The sequence below is a fragment of the Rhinopithecus bieti genome, unplaced genomic scaffold (genome assembly GCF_001698545.2).
Source record: "Rhinopithecus bieti isolate Rb0 unplaced genomic scaffold, ASM169854v2 scaffold_11933, whole genome shotgun sequence".
Classification (NCBI taxonomy): domain Eukaryota; kingdom Metazoa; phylum Chordata; class Mammalia; order Primates; family Cercopithecidae; genus Rhinopithecus; species Rhinopithecus bieti.
In genome coordinates, this window is record NW_016806995.1 from 1577487 (window position 1) to 1596464 (window position 18978).

The 18978-nt window shown below is 46.9% G+C and overlaps 1 protein-coding gene across 2 annotated transcripts in view; it reads left to right on the forward strand.

Moving 5' to 3' along the window:
• SVOP (SV2 related protein) overlaps nucleotides 1-18656 on the forward strand; it is a 114165-nt gene extending 95509 nt beyond the window's left edge. The window contains exons 12-16 of one of the 2 annotated variants that reach the window (XM_017879721.1): nucleotides 4311-4418; nucleotides 7295-7406; nucleotides 8941-9022; nucleotides 11168-11257; nucleotides 14315-18656. In XM_017879721.1, the coding sequence (XP_017735210.1) occupies nucleotides 4311-4418; nucleotides 7295-7406; nucleotides 8941-9022; nucleotides 11168-11257; nucleotides 14315-14521 (599 nt within the window). In that variant the 3' untranslated portion in view covers nucleotides 14522-18656. The remainder of the gene's footprint in view (nucleotides 1-4310; nucleotides 4419-7294; nucleotides 7407-8940; nucleotides 9023-11167; nucleotides 11258-14314) is intronic. The other variant, XM_017879722.1, reaches the window with a different exon arrangement.
• Nucleotides 18657-18978: the final 322 nt, after the last annotated feature.

An 18978-nucleotide genomic window follows, 5' to 3' on the forward strand; every position in this document is an offset into this window, starting at 1 on the left:
TACCTACAAAAGTATTGAGTTGTGTAACAAGAGAAGAACCCTAAGCTTAGAGAACCCCAATCTTTTATACTAGACAGTAAGCATGTCTGTCCTTTGCTCCAGAGAGAGACAGTCTATCTTTGAAAGCCATAAGCAAACTACTCTTTGTGCCAAGGGGAGACATTCTCTTTCTTCCAAGGCTGTTTGCTAAACAAATATCCTTGAAAATATAGTCCAGAACAAAGGTAATCAGTGCCTCTATTCAAAACATGCAGAAATGCCAGAGACCCAAAGAGAATTGTCTACTGACACCAGTAAGAGGGTGCAACTGGTTCAAAGGAGAAGTCAAAGCAAATACATATACAGGCACTCGGAAATGCTGAAATGAATTTACAATTAGAGGCAAAACTGGTCAATATATATAGGGCAGCCAATTGCATCACCACCACGCTCTATTTGCATTTCTATGTATTAATAAAAGAATCATTTACGTTACTATCATTTTTCTACAACATAGCTCAAAGACAATGACAAGTGAAGATAACCTATAAAGGTATAACTACAAGACATTTTTGCCCATTTCAAAGGCTTTCACACACACTCACTTCAGCAGCACATATACTAAAATTAGAACAATACAGAGAAAATTAGCATGGACCCCACACAAGGATTACATGCAAATTCATGAAGCATTCCATATTTTTGTGGATTGAATTAAGAAAATATGGTACCTGTACACCATGAAATACTACACAGCCACAGAAAAGAACAAAATCATACCTTTGCAGCAGCATGGAGGCAGCTGGAGGCCATTACCCTAAGCAAATTAACACAAGAACAGAAAACCAAATACGACATGTTCTTACTTATAAGTGGGAGCTAAACATTGGGCACTCATGAACATAAAGATGGCAACAAGCCCAGGTGTGGTGGCTCACACCTGTAATACCAGCAACTGGGAGGCTGAGGAGGGAGGATTGTTTGAGGCTAGGAGTTCAATACCAACCTGGGCAATGTGGCAAATCCCCATCTCTACAAAAAATACAATAATTAGCTGGGCCTGGTGGTGTGTGCCTGTGGTCCCAGCTATTCGGGAGGCTGAAGTGGCAGGATTGGTTGAGCCCAGGAGTTCAAGGCTGTGGTGAGCAGTGATTGTGCCACTGCACTCCAGCCTGGGTGACAAAGTGAGACCCTATCTCAAAAAAAAAAAAAAAAAATAGGTCAGGAATGTAGGGCAGAGAAAGAGGCAGTGGTTAGAGTTAAATTTTAAATAGGATGGTCTCAATGAGAAGGTGAAATTCAAAGAAAGACTTGAAGGAAGTGCGGAAATTCATCATGGGGAAGGATAAAGGGCAATCCAGGAAGAGAGAGCAGCCAGTGTGAAGATACTGAGGCAGGCGCATGCCTTACTTGCCGAAGGAACAGCAAGGAGACCAGTGTGCTGGAGTAGAGTGAGTAGAGCAACAGAGGAAGAAGTAGAAGGTGGGATCAAGGATGTGTTGACTGCCAGATAATATAGGGCCTTAGAGATGTTTGAAGCACTTTGGCTTTTACTGTGTGTGTCATGGCAGGTCACTGCAGAGTTTTAAGCAGAATGACAGTGATTTGACTTAGGTTTAAAAAGGATCCCTTTGACTGACGTGTTGGAAATAGACCATGGCTGGGTGGGGAGGTCAAGGGAGAAAGTGAGTACAAGCATAGAAGCAGGTAGACTAGTTGGAAGGTTATTTTGGTAATCCACATGAGAGAGGATGGTTGATGATGACTCAGACCAAGATGGCAGCAGTATTACTGAACCGAACCTAGGTCTGCTCACCTAGCACGGTAAAGCCAAACATCTATACTGAAGTTTGCAGTGGGAGAAAGGAGGACGTTTATTTGCAGGGTGCCAAGCAAGGAGAAACAGTTCACACTGAAGATCCACCTCCTGGATGGCTTACAAGCAAGGGTTTTTAAAGGCAGGGGTACATTTTAGGAAAGTAGAAGTTACAGACAAAATCATAGGTCAATCCATGGAAACTATACCTTGGTTTGGACCCTGAAATTGGGATATCTTGAAGATCAAGGGGCCTTACAGGTGGATTTAGAGATTCTTTGATTTGTAATTGGTAAAAAAGGGAGGCTTTTTCAAAAACTTGAGGTCAGCAGGAAGGAATGTTAAGGTTTGGCCTTTGGGCGTGACTCTCTCTAGGCCCCTCAGGAAAAGATTTATAATCAAGGTCAGTGGTCAGAGCTGGGTCCTCAGTTCTCCCTTATCTGAGGTCTACTCAGTGGTGGTCAGCATTTTCCATTTCGTGGGTTCCGGGTTTCTGAAACCAACTCAGGGACATATGTTAAGATGTTATCTTTAGTTTCCATAGGGAACCAAACATCTGTGGCTCTGACCTCCTTGGGTGGCTATTATTTTAAGGTATTTTTACCTTCCTGTTTATTAAGTTACTCAGTTACTTCTCAAGGCTAGCTATGTGCCTGGTATTTCTCTTGAAGAGACTCAAGATTTTCCTTTATTTCCATGTTTGGGGTGGGGGTGGGCAGAAGCCTCCTGAGATGTGGTCCCTGCTCTGTCTCAGCAGTGATGAGATGTGGCCAATCCTATTCTAATGTATTTTGAAGGTTGAACAGCTGATGGGTTGTCCATAGGGTTTAATAAAAAAAGAAGAGTCAAGGACACCTCCAGGGCTTTCTGCCTGAGCAACTGGAAGGATGGAGATGCCACACCTGAGATGGTGAAGGTGTAGGTGGAGCAACTTTGGGGGACACTCACCCTCTCTGAGTCTTACCTGTTAAATGGTTGGTTCAGATAGGGTGTATGAATCAATTTTGACTGCTATAACAAAATACCTTAGACTGGGTGACTTAGAAACAACGGAATTTATTTATGTTGGTCTTGGGGGCTGGGAAGTCCAAGATCAAGGTGCTTTACATTCAGTGTCTGGTGACAGCTCTCTGCTTTATAGACAGCATCTTCTTGTGGCACCCTCACATGATAAAAGGGGCAAACACTGTGTCCTCAGATGGCATAAGGGCTGGCGAGCTCCCTTCAACCATTTTAATGAGGACACTAATCCTATTCATGACGGAAGAGGCTTCTTGACTTAATCACTTCCCCAAAGTCCCTACCTCTCAATACCAACACAATGGAGATTAAGTTTCAACATGAATTTTGGAGGGACACATTTCAGACCATTGCACCTCTATCTTTAGGAGATTAGTCCCATAGTTTGAGAGTAAAGCAAGGTCAGGAAGGGAGCAATGTAGCATTCATCCTTCTTTATTAACTCTGCCTGGACCAGGGATGAGATCTTGTTTCCATCACCTCTTTGGCCACTGGGTTCCACTCCAACTCGCTTTCAATAAAAAGGTTAGGGGTGGATGGTGAGGGACAGGAACAGGTGATAAGCATGTATTAGTTATTTATTGCTGCATAACAGCATTACCACAAACTCCTGACATACAGAAACTATGAGATGATAAATGTATATTGTTTCTTAGTGACCTGAGAGAGCACACACCTATCATCTCATAGCTTCTGTAGGTCAGGAGTCTGGACACAACTTAGCAGGGTCCTTTGCCAGGCTGCAATCAAGGCATAGCCAGGACTGGATGACTGGGTTCTCATCTGGAAGCTCAACTGTGGAAAGACCTACCACCCCACCTATGTTGGTTGTTGGTAGCATTCAATTCCTTGTGGTTGTAGGACTGAGAGCTTCAGATTCTTGCTGGCTGTCTGCTGAGGCTGCCCTCAGCAACTAGAGGCTGCCCTCAGCTCCTTGTCACCACATAGGCCAACCACATGGCCACTTGCTCCTTCACAGTCATCAAGGAAAAGCATAAGAGACAGTCCTGCATGATGGACATTTCAGTCTTATGGAATGCAATCACGTACATTCTGTCACCTCTGCTGTACTAAATTGGCTAGAAGCAAGTGACAGGCCCCACCTACACAATCAAGGGGAGGGGATTACACAAGAATATGACTACCAGGAAGCGGGGATCATGGGGGCCACCCTAGAGTCTGTCTGCCACTAAAGTGCCTACTACATGCCAATTCTGGGCTAAGCACATTCATACGCATAGCCCACTTTCATTCTCTCAATCCCTTTGCATGGTGCTTTTATTTGCCCCAGTTTTATGAGGAAACTCACACTTAGAGATATGAAGCTGGAGCACTGCTGCTTGGTATTTAAACCTGAATATGCCTGTCTCTGAGTCTGGGCTCTTTCTATGGCATCTAAACTGGATCATCCCAGGGAAGGAGGTATGGGGAGCAGGAAGGTGTGATTCCAGACTCTGTATATGACTCCCCTTCTCTTTCTGTCTCCCAACCCCAGTCTCCAGTCGTAAGAAGGCAGTAGAGGCAAAATGCAGCCTGGCCTGCGAGTACCTGAGTGAGGAGGATTACATGGACTTACTGTGGACCACCCTCTCTGAGTTTCCAGGTGAGGGACCTGTGCAAGGTGAAGCTGTGTCAGGCAAGCCTGGGAATATGGCAATTGTTCAGCCAGTGGCTCTGTCTGCTCTACCTGGAAGCAAATCCCATTTTTAGTCAGCGAGGGACTTTGTTTTTCAATTGTTAACTATAAGTTGTCAAGAACTGTGAAGGGGCTGAGATGTTACCCTACTTGAAGGCTGTCAAGTTAAGCTGCCCAGTTTCATGCATGCTGGTGGAAGACATGAGACTTCTGGGTCAGAGACAAAAGACTATTATAGCAAGCAGCTTGAGTAGTACCTTGGTGACTGTTTCCCTTGCCCCCAAGTCCCACGGGGATAATGAGGAAGGACCCAGGTGGAGGCTACACATGCAATGGATTTACAACACAGCTGGGGAACCCCAAGCTTAGGGAACCCAAATATTTTATAATGGCCTGCCAGAAACCTCCCTAAGGGAGACATCATCTTTATTATATTGGACAATAAGCAAATCTGCCCTTTGCTCCAGAGGGAAACAGTATCTGTATCTTCAAGGTTGTTTGCTATACAAACAACTCTGACACGGTAGCCTGGACCAACAGGGCAGCTGGTTCCTCTGCTCATAAGATGTGTAGAAATATGAGAAACCCATGGAGAATCATCCTCCAACACCAGGCACACTGGAAAGGAACAGTAGAGTGTCAAAAATCCAGACAAGCATGTGATGCAAAGGTGATCTATCTTTTTTTTTTCTTTTAAGAGGAATAATTATTACAACTACAATAACATCTAGTACTTATTGAGCACCTATTGTATGCCAAGGCCTGTGTTAAATGTCTTACAGATGCAATCTCATTTAATCTTGTGAAGTCGTTTAGTTATTCCCATTTTACAACTGAAGAAACTGAGGCTCAGAGTGGTGACATAGTTTGCCCAGTGTAGCAGAAACTGTTCCCGCAACTTGCAACTGCCAGGATTATGTGCCTGAAGATGATCTCAGAAGGAACGAGAAGTCTCTGTATCTAAAGCCGGCAAGGCAGCTGGAAGTGCCAAGGAGTTAGCACCTGGGAGCAGCCTTTGAACAATACTTTGAACAATACATCAGCAGGAAAACTCCAAGGCACATGTTCTACACTGGATTTGAGTCCCCCAGTGTAATTCAGCTCCAATTGCCCACAGTAATAACTTGCTTGGTACCCACCTTTTGTTAGTTGCATTCCCTTCCCAAATTTACTTCCCCACTCTCCTGCTGGTCCTTTCTTGGATTACCTCCCAAGTTGATGCCTTGCACTGGCATCCTTGTCCCAAGGTTTGCTTCTGGGAAAACCCAACTACAATACTGAGTATTCCACAGCAGGCAGGGCTGAGAGCTGTGCTCCCACCCTAGAATTCATAGTCTTCAGTCCCATACTACACTGTCTGTCTTTCCTCTAAAACCCTTTCCCCACATAGCTTAGTAGGTAAGAACCAAGGCTCAGAAGTTAAACTCAGCATTTGCAATCTCCATTTCTGTGACTTTAAGAAAGTCACATTACATGACATTTCTGTAACTGGAAGCAGTCACCATTTCTGTGATTTTACCTCTCTGAAACTCAGATTCTTCTTTCTTTATTTACTATGTGTATTGTTTTATTTGATTTTGTTCACTGATATGTCCCAACCTCCAAGAACAGTTCCTGACACACAGTAGGCTCTCATTGGCTGAATAACTGTGGAAAAATGCTATTTGATAAATTAATAGCATTTATTTTAGAGGATCGTTTTGATGACTAAACAAGATTATGGTTATAAAAATGGGGCCGGGTGTGGTGGCTCACACCTGTAATCCTGGAGATTTGGGAGGCCAAGGCGGGCAGATCACCTGAGGTCAGGAGTTCGAGAGCAGCCTGGCCAACATGGTGAAACCCCATCTCTACTAAAACTACAAAAGTTAGCTGGGCATAATGGTGTGCATCTGTAGTCCCAGCTACCCAGGAGGCTGAGGCACAAGAATCGCTTGAACCCAGGAGACAGAGATTGCAATAAGCTGATATCGCACGCACCACTGTACCCAAGCCTGGGTGACAGAGCAAGGCTCTGTCTCAAAAAAAAAAAGATGTAAAAATGCTTAGCTCAAATTCAATTATTATTATTACTAATAAGCACTATGCTATACTGCCTCTACTGAGGTAGAATGTGTTGTTTTTTAGGCCCGTTTATAGATGAAGAAAATGAGGCTCAGAGAAGGTAAGGGACTAGTCCAAGACCACATGGCAAGTTAAAGACAAAATGAGGCATTAGAACCCAGGCATTCTGTTTCCTGGATTCAGTGAATGCCACCACTGAGGCTCCTGCTGGTGCCTGGGTTAGTTTTCTATTGCCAGGTAACAAATTATCCTGAAAATGTAGTGGCTTAAAACAATGCATACTTATGATCTCACAGTTGCTGTGGCTTCTCTGGGTGTTCTACTTCAGCATGTTTCATGTGACTGGCTGCAATCAAGGCATTGGCCCAGGGTCTGTAGTCTCATCTGAAAGCTCAGCTGGGGCAGGATCCATTCCCATGCTTATTCACGTGGTTGCTGGCAAGATTCCATTCCTTGAAGGTTTTTGCACTGAGGGCCTCCGTTCCTTGCTGGCTGTTGGCCAGAGGCTACCTTCAGTTCCTTGCCAGTTGGCCTTCTCCATTAAAGCAAATACATGAGAAGGGCCAGGGAGAGAAGATACCAAGATAAAAGTCATAGTCTTTTATCACCTGACCTCACAAGTGACACCTTATCACTTCTGCTGTCTTCTAGTCATTAGAAGTGAGTCACTAGGTCTAGTCCACCCTCCAGGTGAGGGGATGGTACAGGCTGTGCTACCAGGGTGGAGGGCATTGGGAATCATGTTAGAAGCTGCCTGTGTCTCCCCACTCCCCTTCCAGGTGTCCTTGTGACTCTGTGGATTATTGACCGCCTGGGGCGCAAGAAGACCATGGCCCTGTGCTTCGTCATCTTCTCCTTCTGTAGCCTCCTGCTGTTTATCTGTGTTGGAAGGTAGGCGATCTGCAGGCCTAGGTGTGAGTATGGGCACAGGTGGAGGTGTGGGTGCAGGTGTGGGTGCAGGCCCAGGTAGAGGTGCAGGCCAGATGTTAGTGTAAGCCCAGGTGGAGGTGCAGGCCCAAGTGTGGGTGTAGGTGTGGGTATGGGTACAGGTACAGGTGTGAGTGCAGGTGTTGGTGTATGCCCAGGTATAGGTGGAGACTCAGGTGTGTGTATAGGCCCAAGTGTGGGCACAGGTGTGGGTGCAGGTGTGGTGCAGGCCCAGGTGTGGGTATTGGCCCAAGTGTGGGTGCAGGTAGGGGTGCAGGCCCAGGTGTGGGTGTAGGCCCAAGGGTGGGCACAGATGTGGGTATAGGCCCAGGTGTGGGTATAGGCCCAAGTGTGGGTGCAGGTGTAGGTGCAGGCCCAGGTGTGGGTGCAGGTGTGAGTACAAGCCCAGGTGTGGGTATAAGCCCAAGTGTAGGTACAGGTGTGGGTGAGGCTCAGGTGTGGGTATTGGCCCAAGTATGGGTGCAGGTGTGGGTGCAGACCCAGGTGTGGGTGTAGGCCCAAGTGTGGGTGTAGGTGTGGGTGCCGGCCCAGGTGTGGGTATTGGCCCAAGTGTGGGTACAAGTGGGGGTGCCGGTGTCAGTGCAGGCCCAGGAGTGGGTGCAGAAACAGGTAAAGGTGCAGGTGCTCACTAGGACTGAGGTTCATGGCTGCCCCACAACTGGATAAAAGATCAGGCCTAGGGAGGGGCCTCTGATGGGGGTTATAGTCAGGGGGGAACTTTGGCTCCAGTTTTGCTCTGATGATGCCAAATTTAGACTTTTGATATCATCTCCCAGTGAGATCATAAATGTAGCTATTTATGTATGTGTTAAAACTGTTAACTTGTTCAGTGGAAATATTTCAAATAGGCCCTGTTTTGTAATCCCACTTTAACATTTCTCCATTTTTCCATTTGCCAAGAACCTCAAAATATAGAAATGGCTTATGCCTCTCTTGATCTCTAAGAGGCCCCAGACCACACCCAATGAGGAATCTGTGGGCCACCTCCTGGTCTGAGGAAGGTTGGGAGATGTAGCTTTGACCCTGAAATGTTGGTGTTCTGGAACATTTATGGGAACAATGGGACAGAGGGTTGGGATCAGAATTATCCTAAGAATACTGAATAGTGGTTTACTTTCCCCAGCTCAGCTGGCCCCGGCTCAATTCCTGCTCCGTCCCCAGCCAAGTTCCTGTCTGAGCTTTCCACTATTTATATCACTTCTCCCTAATCTTGTGCCCATCCTGGGCACCACAGGTGTTCCCATCTCTCAGCCTGGTACTTTGAAGAATGACGAACTTACTGTCATTCGACAGTAAGGACTGTCGAGATGATACTGAAATATGTGTGCCCACATGTCTGTATCAATGAGCATCAGGGAGGGGTAACTTTTGCCTAATGCTAGGATGCTAGGGCACTGATACTGCCTGGGAAGATAGGACTATGCTGAAACAAGCAGACAGAAAACAATGCCATCATCTGCCTTTATCCTCCTCCTAGAAATGTGCTCACTCTGTTACTCTTCATTGCAAGAGCGTTTATTTCTGGAGGCTTTCAAGCGGCATATGTGTACACACCTGAGGTAGGAGGGGTGTCTGGGAGCTGCTGGGAAATGGGCGGTGGTGGGAGAGTGGCTGTGGGGGATGCTCTGCTTCCAGAAACCATTAAAAAGAATGAGATAGTAGGCGCAGTGGCTCACGCCTGTAATCCCAACACTTTGGGAGGCCAAGGTGGGAGGATCACTTGAGCCTGGAAGTTTGACATCAGCCTGAGCAACATAGCAAGACCCTCTCTCTGAAAAAATAAAATAAAAATTAACCAGGCTGTGGTGGTGCACACCTGTAGTTCCAGCTACTCAGAAGACTGAGACAGGAGGATCACTTAAGCCCAGGAGTTGAAGGCTGCAGTGAGCCATGATCATGCCACTGCACTCCAGCCTGGGCAACAGAGCAAGACCCTATCTCAAAAAAAAAAAAAAAAAAAGAAGAATAAGGTGGATGTCTATGTATTGATGTGGATAGGATTTTAAGACATACTACTGAATGGAAGAGGCAAATTGCAGCATAATATGTATGACATGATACCATTTATGTATTTTTAAAATACTGTATTTTCCATGTGTATATTTTTGAACATATCTGGGAAGATACATTCCAAAGATACCACTAATAGTGGGGTCCTATGGGGAGAATTTTCCTGGCAGAGGGAGTGGATCAAGAGAGAATTTAGGCATTTTGACTTTTTTACGAGGAGAATATATTTCTATATTGTTTATGTAATTGAGTGAATTGAAATATCATGTATAAATGCATATGGTATGAACTCAAAAAGTATGTGCTGAATAACTAAGTGAATGAAGACATATGTGCTATATACAATCCAGAAAAAGCTAGAGGAATATACATAAAATGGTACAAATCTCTTGAGTGTTGAGAACCTGAATGAGTTTTATATTTTCCTCTTCATGTTTTTATTCTTTGCAAGCTTCCTACACTGAGCATTGCACTTGTGAAAACATGCTAGCTAATGTAACAGAGAACCCCCAAAGTGGAGTGTTCGACACAAGAGCAGCTTCTCACTTATAAAAAAGCCCAGGCCAGCCACAGTGGTTCACCCCTGTAAACCCAGCACTTTGGGAGGCCGAGGCGGGTGGATCGCTTGAGCTCAGGAGCTTAAGACCAATCTGGGTAACATGGTGAAACCCCATCCCTAAAAAACATACAAAAATTATCTGGGAGTGGTGGCACATGCCTGAGGTCCCAGCTACTCGGGGTGGGGCTGAGGTGGGAGGATCACCTGAGCCCGGGGAGGCTGAGGCTACAGTGAGCCATGATTATGCCATTGCACTCCAGCCTGAATGACAGAGTGAGACCCTGTCTCAAATAAATAGGTAAATAAAAGAGTCCAATGTGGGTGTTCTAGGTTGGGGGACAGCTTTCCTCCTCCAGTGATTTGGGGACCCAGGCTCCTCGCATTGTGTGCCTTTCTTATCCAGGGATCTTGCCCCAGGGGACATTTGGCAATGCCTGGGAATATTTTGGATCATCATAAGGTGGCAGGGGGAGGCAGAAGTGCTACTGGTATCTCGTGGGTACAGGCCAGGGATGCTGCTGAACATCCTACAGTGCATAGCAAACCCCTTCCCATGACAAAGAATGAGCCATCCCAAAATGTCCATAGTGTCCAAGCTGAGAAGCCCTGGCTTAGGGCCATGGAGTTTTCCTCCCAGCCAGCAGACATGGGAAAGGAGAGGAGAAAACGCACCCTTCTTAATTACCTCGGCCTGGAAGATGCACAATCCCTTTTCACTTTGCCTAGGGAAGAAAGAGGCACGTGGCCTCTACTGGGTACAAGCTGAGAGACTGTAAACATTTCCATCTCTATGAAATCCCTTATAAGCCTGTGACCCAGGTTTCAAGGTGAACTCATGAAAAGAAGGTGGAGAGTAACCCCTGAATTCTGAACTTGTGGCAGTTCCTGGTGGAGGAGTCTTTGGGGAGCCTCTTTACTGGGTTCCCATCCACAGCTCAGCCTCTTGCCCTAGTTCTGAGTTGAACCTCCCGTGCCCTTTGGGATGAGGATTCCTTTCCCTTAAGGGCGTAACCAACACTGGAGGGATTTGCCCTAACTTCAGGCCTGCCCCTGGGGTCGGTCCTAACAGCCTGGAGCTGGAGCGGTGGGAGGAACCTGAATGTCCCCATGCCCATATCCAGCTGCTGTGTTTCAGGTCTACCCCACGGCAACGCGGGCCCTCGGCCTGGGCACCTGCAGTGGCATGGCAAGAGTGGGTGCGCTCATCACTCCGTTCATTGCCCAGGTAGGTGACACCCCCAAATACAGAGGGGTGGGAGGGTGACAAAACCCCATGCACGGGAAGCAGTTACTACATACCGATTGTCCCCAGAGCCCTCAGGGCACATTTGCTCATTTTATCCTAACAACACACCCAAGGACAGAAGAAATATTGCCTGCAGATGAGAAAACAGAGGCTCAGGGGCTAAAATGACACGCCCAAGGTCATGCAGCTGGAAAGCAGACAATCCAGGAGTCAAACCCACGTCTTCCCTGTGAAGAAAATCCTTGGGCTGCCATATGATTTGCTTTAAAAAATATTTGGATGAAAACAAGTGGGCCACTGTGAGCGAATTAATGCAAGAATAGAAAACCAAACACCACATGTTCTCTTGGGAGCTAGACATTGAATACACATAGACATAAAAACAAGAGTAATGGACACTGGGGACCACTAGACTGGGGAGGAAGGGTGGGAGTCATGGGCTGAAAAATCCACTTACTGGGTACTGTGCTCACTATCTGGGGGATGGGGCCATTTGTACCCCAAACCTCAGCATCATGCAATATACCCGTGTAACAAACCTGCAGTGGACCCCTTAATCTATGATAAAAGTTGATTTTTTTTTTTGAGACAGAGTCTCACTGTGTCACCCAGGATGGAGTACAGTGGCGCGATCTTGGCTCACTGCGACCTCTGCCTCCCAGATTCAAGCGATTCTCCTGCCTCAGCCTTCCGAGTAGCTGGAATTACAGGCGCCTGCCACCACGCCGGGCTAATTTCTGTATTTTTAGTAGAGACGAGGTTTCACCACGTTGGCCAGGATGGTCTCCATCTCTTGACCTCGTGATCTGCTCGCCTTGGCCTCCCAAAGTGCTGGGATTGCAGGCATGAGCCACTGTGCCTGGCCGAATTTTTTTTTTTTTTTTTTTAACAAAAGGAAAGAAGGGTTGGGTGCTGTGTCTCAGGCCCATAATCCCAGCACTTTTGGAGGCTGAGGTGGGCGGATCACTTCAGGTCAGTAGTTTGAGACCAGCCTGGCCAACATGGTGAAACCCCATCTCTACTAAAATACAAAAGTTAACTAGGTGTGGTGGCAGGTGCCTGTAATTCTCGCTGAGGCACAAAAATCGCTTGAACCCAGGAGGCAGAGGTTGCAGTGAGCCAAGATTGCGCCACTACACTCCGGCCTGGGTGATGGAGTGAGACCCTGTCTCAAAAAGAAAAAAAAAAGGGAAACAAAACAAGTACACCGACACAATTCAGTGGAAAACGAATAAATATGCCAGTTCCTGCTTTTTGAATTAGATAGTTAGACGTCACTGCAAAATTTTGCAACTCTTCGTGTGTCATGAAGCATTTGTATCTAGAGATCTTAGTAAGTCTTTCTGCTTTTTGAAAATCCAGGTTTTTTTCTGTTTGCATCACTTTTTTATTGAGATAAATGTCACATAACAAAATTAACCACCTTAAAGGGAACAATTCAGTTGCATTCAGCACATTCACAGCGTTGGGCAACCACTGCTTCTGTCTAGTTCCAAAACATTCTCATCACCCCAAAATAAACCCCTGGATCCACTAAACAGTCACTCCTCATTCCCCACTTCCCCCAGGCTCCTGGCAACCACCCATCTGCTTTCTGTGGATTTGCCAAGCCTGAATATTTCAGAGAAATAGAATTTAAAGACATGTTTAGCCAAGTGTTTCTGTTCCACTTTCGTCCTGGCCATTGTGTGGCACTCCTAACTGATTCTGGTTGAGAGCTCACCATGTGCCTGCACGGTGCCAGGTGCTCCCAGGTTCTTCTTCTTAGGAAGTGACATCACTCTACACCCATTTGGCAACTGAAAAAATGGGCTGGGCGCGGTGGCTCACAGCTGTAATCCCAGCAGTTTGGGAGGCCGAGGTGGGTGGGTCATTTGAGGTCAGGAGTTCAAGACCAGTCCGGCCATGGTGAGACTCCGTCTCTACTAAAAATATAAAAAAATTAGCCAGGTGTGGTGGCACACTCCTGTAGTCCCAGCTACTCGGGAGGCTGAGGCAGAAAAATTGCTTGAACCCTGGAGTCAGAGGTTGCAGTGAGCCGAGATTACACCACTGCACTCCAGCCTGGGAGACAGAGCGAGACTCCTATCTCAAAAAAAAAAAAAAAAAAGAAAGAAAAGAAAAGAAAAGAAAATGGAACGCAGTTCTGCCATGTGGTTTGCCATATGCCAAAAGCTAGGAAGCTGGCACAGGCACTGCACTATTCCAGAGGAGAGAAGAGTTATAAGGAGCCCAGACTCAAGCTTAGCAGACCCAAGTTCAAATCCCAGCCCCATCCTTATTGTGTGTATGAACTTGGGTAGGAACCACTTATCCTCTTTGAGCCTCAGTTTTCTCCTTTGTAAAATGGGGATGAAGTACTTAGCTCATAGGGCTGTGGCATAGCATGTGTTGGCCCGTTTTGTGTTGCTTTAAAGGAATACTTGGCTGGGCACGGTGGCTCACACCTGTAATCCCAGCACTTTGGGAGGCCAAGGCAGGTGGATCACTTGAGGTCAGGAGTTCGAGACCAGCCTACCCAACAAGGAGAAACCCCGTCTCTACTAAAAATACAAAATTAGCCAGGCGTGGTGGCGCATGCCTGTACTCCCAGTTACTTGGGAGGAGAATCGCTTGAACCTGGGAGATGGAGGTTGTGGTGAGCCAAGACTGCACCATTGCACTCCAGCGTGGACAATAAGAACGAAACTCCATCTCAAAAAAAAAAAAAAAAAAAAAAGGATACTTGAGACCAGGTAATTTACGAAAAAAAGAGATTTATTTGACTCACGATTCTGCAGACTGTACAAGCATGGCACCAGCATCTGCTTGACTTCTGGTGAGGCCTCAGAAAGCTTTTACTCATGGAGGAAGGCGAAGGAGGGACAGGCGTGTCACAAGGAGAGAGAGGGACAAAGGGAGAGAGGAGGGAATCACCAGATTCTTTTTAGCAACTAAGTATCATGAGAGGCCTGATGTTACTAATACTATTTGATGGTTGGCACTGTCTGTGCTTCAGAAGGGATACTTTCACCGAACCATGTCTCCTTCCCCTAGGTGATGCTGGAATCCTCTGTGTACCTGACTCTGGCAGTTTACAGTGGCTGCTGCCTCCTGGCTGCCCTGGCCTCCTGCTTTTTGCCCATCGAGACCAAAGGCCGAGGACTGCAGGAGTCCAGCCACCGGGAATGGGGCCAGGAGATGGTCGGCCGAGGAATGCACGGTGCAGGTGTTACCAGGTCGAACTCTGGCTCTCAGGAATAGTGACCAATGGGGGACTGTGCTGGTCTTTGAGGCTGCAGAGCTCGGGGGGCTGGCGGGCCCCAACTGGGGCACTGATTGTCACTGCCGACATCAAGAACTCACCCAAGAGTATGACCTGGACCAACAGGGTTTTGTGTCTTGAATCAGTTTGCTCATCTTCATTGAGGTCCACCCAGGGATGGGGGGATACTTGCTCTAGGGGGTTCTCTGTATATGTGGTGAAAGGTTTGTTCATAACCTGTGGATCTACATGGGAAAACTACCCATATTAGGAGGGTCTGGTGATGCCAGCAACCAATCAGACACCATCCAGAGTCACCTGGTCACACCCTCAGTGAACAACCAAAAGATTTCTCTGTAGATACCGTCCAGGCTCAGGCCCATGTGACACCTGCTGTCCACCCACCAGACCTGTTCAGTAGGTTTCCCCCACACCCACCGCCCCAGGCTTTCTTCTTTGAAATTACAGGTTATCTAGGTGTGGTCTGAGCAGCTATTTCCTGACAGGAGCACCCCTGTTTGCCTCCCTAGAACCTGACCAGTGGATTCTCTGGCAGATGGACATGGTACATTCAAACTAGAGCTACGTGCCCCCACCCAGCCCCCTTGGGAGTTGCCATTGTTGGCACCAAGAGATCCAGATGTGTCCCTGGGGACAGCTGGACTTGCACCGGGTGACCTCAGAATGCTGTCACCCCCTGGGAACTGAGGACTGAGGCCAAAGTGAATCAAGCTCAAGCCAGAGCAGGGGCCTGTCCTGAGGCAGCGAAGGCCGCGGTTCCAGCTTCTTTCCTGGCCCCTCCTTGGTCAGGTTGAATGGTGACTTTTTTTTTTTTTGCTCTGTCACCCAGGCGGGAGTGCAGTGGTGCAATCTCGGCTCACTGCAACTCTGCCTCCCGGGTTCAAGCAATTCTCTTGTCTCAGCCTCCCAAGTAGCTGGGATTACAGGTGCCCACCTGTACTTTTTAGTAGAGACAGGGTTTCACCATGTTAGCCAGGCTGGTCTTGAACTTCTGACCTCAAGTGATCCACCTGCCTCGGCCTCCCACAGTGCTGGGATTACGGGTGTGAGCCACTGCACCCCGCCTGAATGATGACTCTTGAGGGGAAAAAGTTTACTCAGGTTGCAGGTACAAAATCCAAAATCCAGGGCTTTGGGTTTTGTGCATGGGTAGACAGCTGAATGGGCAGAGAAACCAAAAGGATGCTTCACCCACCATCTCATCCCATGGGGATCAGGGGACCAAGATTCCCTGCTGTGAAGCTGCTCTTCTGTCCAGGGCCATCTTGGTCATTACCCAAAGGCAGCCCCTGGGGTTCCATTCATGGAGCCTGCTGTGGAGTGGAGAGAGGTGGGAGGACTCAGGTGTATGAAATGTATATATTTTCAAAGGAAGAGGAGGGAGGCCAATTGGTTTTGAGTTGGTCTCCGCAGGCGACATCACTTCCGGGATTTGGTTTACTGGAGCCTTTTTTCCCCATGGTGAAGGCAGGGGACCTAGACAAGGAGGGAGGAAGCTGGCAGATCCCATCAAAGGCCAGAGCAGACTGACCTACTGCTTGAAGTAAACATTGCAAGGAAGCCAATTTGTGCGTTCATCTCTTATTAAAACATGTCAGTGATGGACATTGCAAGAGCCTAAGTTGATTCATTGTCATCATGTCCTAGTGACAGTCCAGCCTAACGGTCTACCTACCTTTGTTCATCGAAATTCATCTCAATGCTTTAGTATGATAATCTCCTTTCCAATGAGTGGGGAAAGATGCACTGTTGGCTACCAACATTGTGGCTGTGCCTGTTGGAGACAACACTTTCTTCTAATGGTGTGCAGGTCATGATGGGGGACTTCCTCCAGCTCAAGTTCTAGATCAACTGAAAACAATACTGTGTCTCTAAAATATGGGCCGCAGCCCCCTCGACCCAGGCAGTTGGAGAGGAGACAGCTTGGCAGATCTCTGTCTCTCTCTGACAACCACATTTCCTTGAACCACGTGTGGCTGTAGCTCTAATTATTTCCAGACAGCTGAGCTTTCCTGGGTAACACAGAACTTGTGCTTGTCTCTTTTGCCTTCCGGCTGGTCAGATGCTGCTGGATGATCATGTCCATTCCCTCACCCTAGAATAACCCAGTGGAGCTGGGGGCTAGGTGGGGATAGAGTACTTGGTGGGCAGGAATATTTCCCAGAGACTAGGGTAAAGGGGTTTACAATTGAGGGCTTTCTCTATTTGAGAAAGTGAAAGTTAAAAACTCTCGCTGGGCGCGATGGCTCACACCTGTAATCCCAGCACTTTGGGAGGCCGAGGCGGGTGGATCACAAGGTCAGGAGATCGAGACCATTCCTGGCTAACATGGTAAAAACCCCGTCTCTACTAAAAGTACAAAAAAAAAAATTAGCCGGACATGGTGGTGGGCACCTGTAGTCCCAGCTACTTGGGAGGCTGAGGCAGGAAAATGGCGTGAACCTGGGAGGCGGAGCTTGCAGTGAGCTGAGATTGCGCCACTGTACTCCAGCCTGGGTGACAGAGCGAGACTCCATCTCAAAAACAAAACAAAACAAAAAACAACAAAAAAAACCTCTTTGCCTTCTGAATAGCCTGCCCTTTTCAAAAAATCAATATTATCAAATGATACAAGAGCTATCACAAAAGGCACCCCAATCTCTGAATATGTGAGACCTTTAGCTGAAGACATTTGTATCTAATTTTGAACAATCCTATTCAAAAAGCTCCTGTTTTCATTAATGGAAATGCCATGTTTCTCTCAGAGTTAGGAAAGATCTCAGAAAGTGGCAAAATATATTTAATGTAGCCAGAGCTATGTATTTCTGTCTTTCTCTTACTTCAAGCATTCTAAAAAACATATAACAGACCTTGGTGGTGTTCACAGTGGGATGAAACAGTATCTTAGGAATTGACTTTGAAATGAGTATGAATATTCATTGTTTTTAATATAATATTAAGCAACAGAAAGCCTTGAATGATGAGATCAAGAGTCTCCCCTGCCATTACTTTCAATGGCAAAACTGTAATTACTTTTTTTTTTTGAGACTGAGTCTCAGCTCACTGCAACTCCACCTCCCAGGTTCAAGTGATTCTCCCGTCTCAGCCTCCCGAGTAGCTAGGATTACAGGTGCCCGCCTTGACGCTTGGCTAATTTTTGTATTTTTAGTACAGACAGGTTTCACCATGTTGATCAGGCTGGTCTCAAACTCCTGACCTCAAGTGATCCGTCCACCTCGGCCTCCAAATGCAATTACTTTTGCACCAACCTAATAACAGTAATCCCAGTCAATAGTTGCTTAAACCATTAGAACCAAAACCAGGCAGAGATCCGAGAAGGTTCAACATGTAACAATGTTATCAAGAACCCAGCTTCTTTTTGCCTTTCCTTGTCACCATCCTCTGCATTTTGGCCATTTGACCCTGTGCTTGAAACCTCATGGTCACAAAATGGCTGCCCCTGTGCTGGACATCATATTTATTTTCAAAGAAGGTAGAATGGGAAAGGAGCAGTCATAAAACGTTTTCTTTCAGAAGAGTCTGTTGCTTTTGGTTAGAAAAGGAAGTCCCCCGGCAGATTTACCATTGCTTCTCATGTCCATCCCAGCACGAGTCCTGCTGTAGGGCTGGAAGGAAGGCCCTACCAGCACCAAGGGATACCCACAGTCTCTTAAACACAAAATTGGGATTCTGTTAGCACAGAAGAAGGATAGCAATGGCTGTTGAATGGGTGATGGTTGCAAGGAGCCTGACATGGATGTGTAGGCCACAGAGCTCTCGTCAGTGCTGTTTCGTGGCCAGGAACAGAAATTCTACTCAGGGTAATTAAAATTAAGGAACAGAGCTTTATTATAAGACTGGGATCAGTAGTTAATTTCCTACAGGGGAAATTCAGGGAATGTAAATCAGTGAAATGGAAAAGGTATAAGGACAAGAGAAACGCCAGCGCTGTCTGCAGCGGGTGGCCACAACTCCCTTCCAGCTGATGCTGTTCCACCATGGGTCCAGTGGGACCAGATCTTCCAGTGTTCAAGAGAGGAGTCTAGGATTTTCTGTGAAATCGCCAAATATTAGTATATTTGATCAAAAATGTTCAAATGATGTGTGAGTTCAATAAAATGCATCTGCAGTGCAGCTTTGGTTGATGGGCTGATGGTTTGTAGCCTCTGACAGTTTAGAGAGATTGCATAGGAATAAAGCACAGCCTGGTGTCATTCAGTGGAACAGGGATCTGGGGAACCACCAAGGCCCAAGACAGCTGCCCCTCTGAATCTGTAGCTCTTGTTTCTGCCCTTTTCTGCCAGAAACCAGTCTGGCTTCCTTCTGTTTCCTCATGGCTGCTGTGTATGCACCATCGTGCACAGGGCCTCATAACTCAGCTCTGCAAACATACCTGACTCAGCTGCTCAGTGCCCCGCTCCCAGATCTTCAGGAAATGAAGCTGATTGGCCCAGTT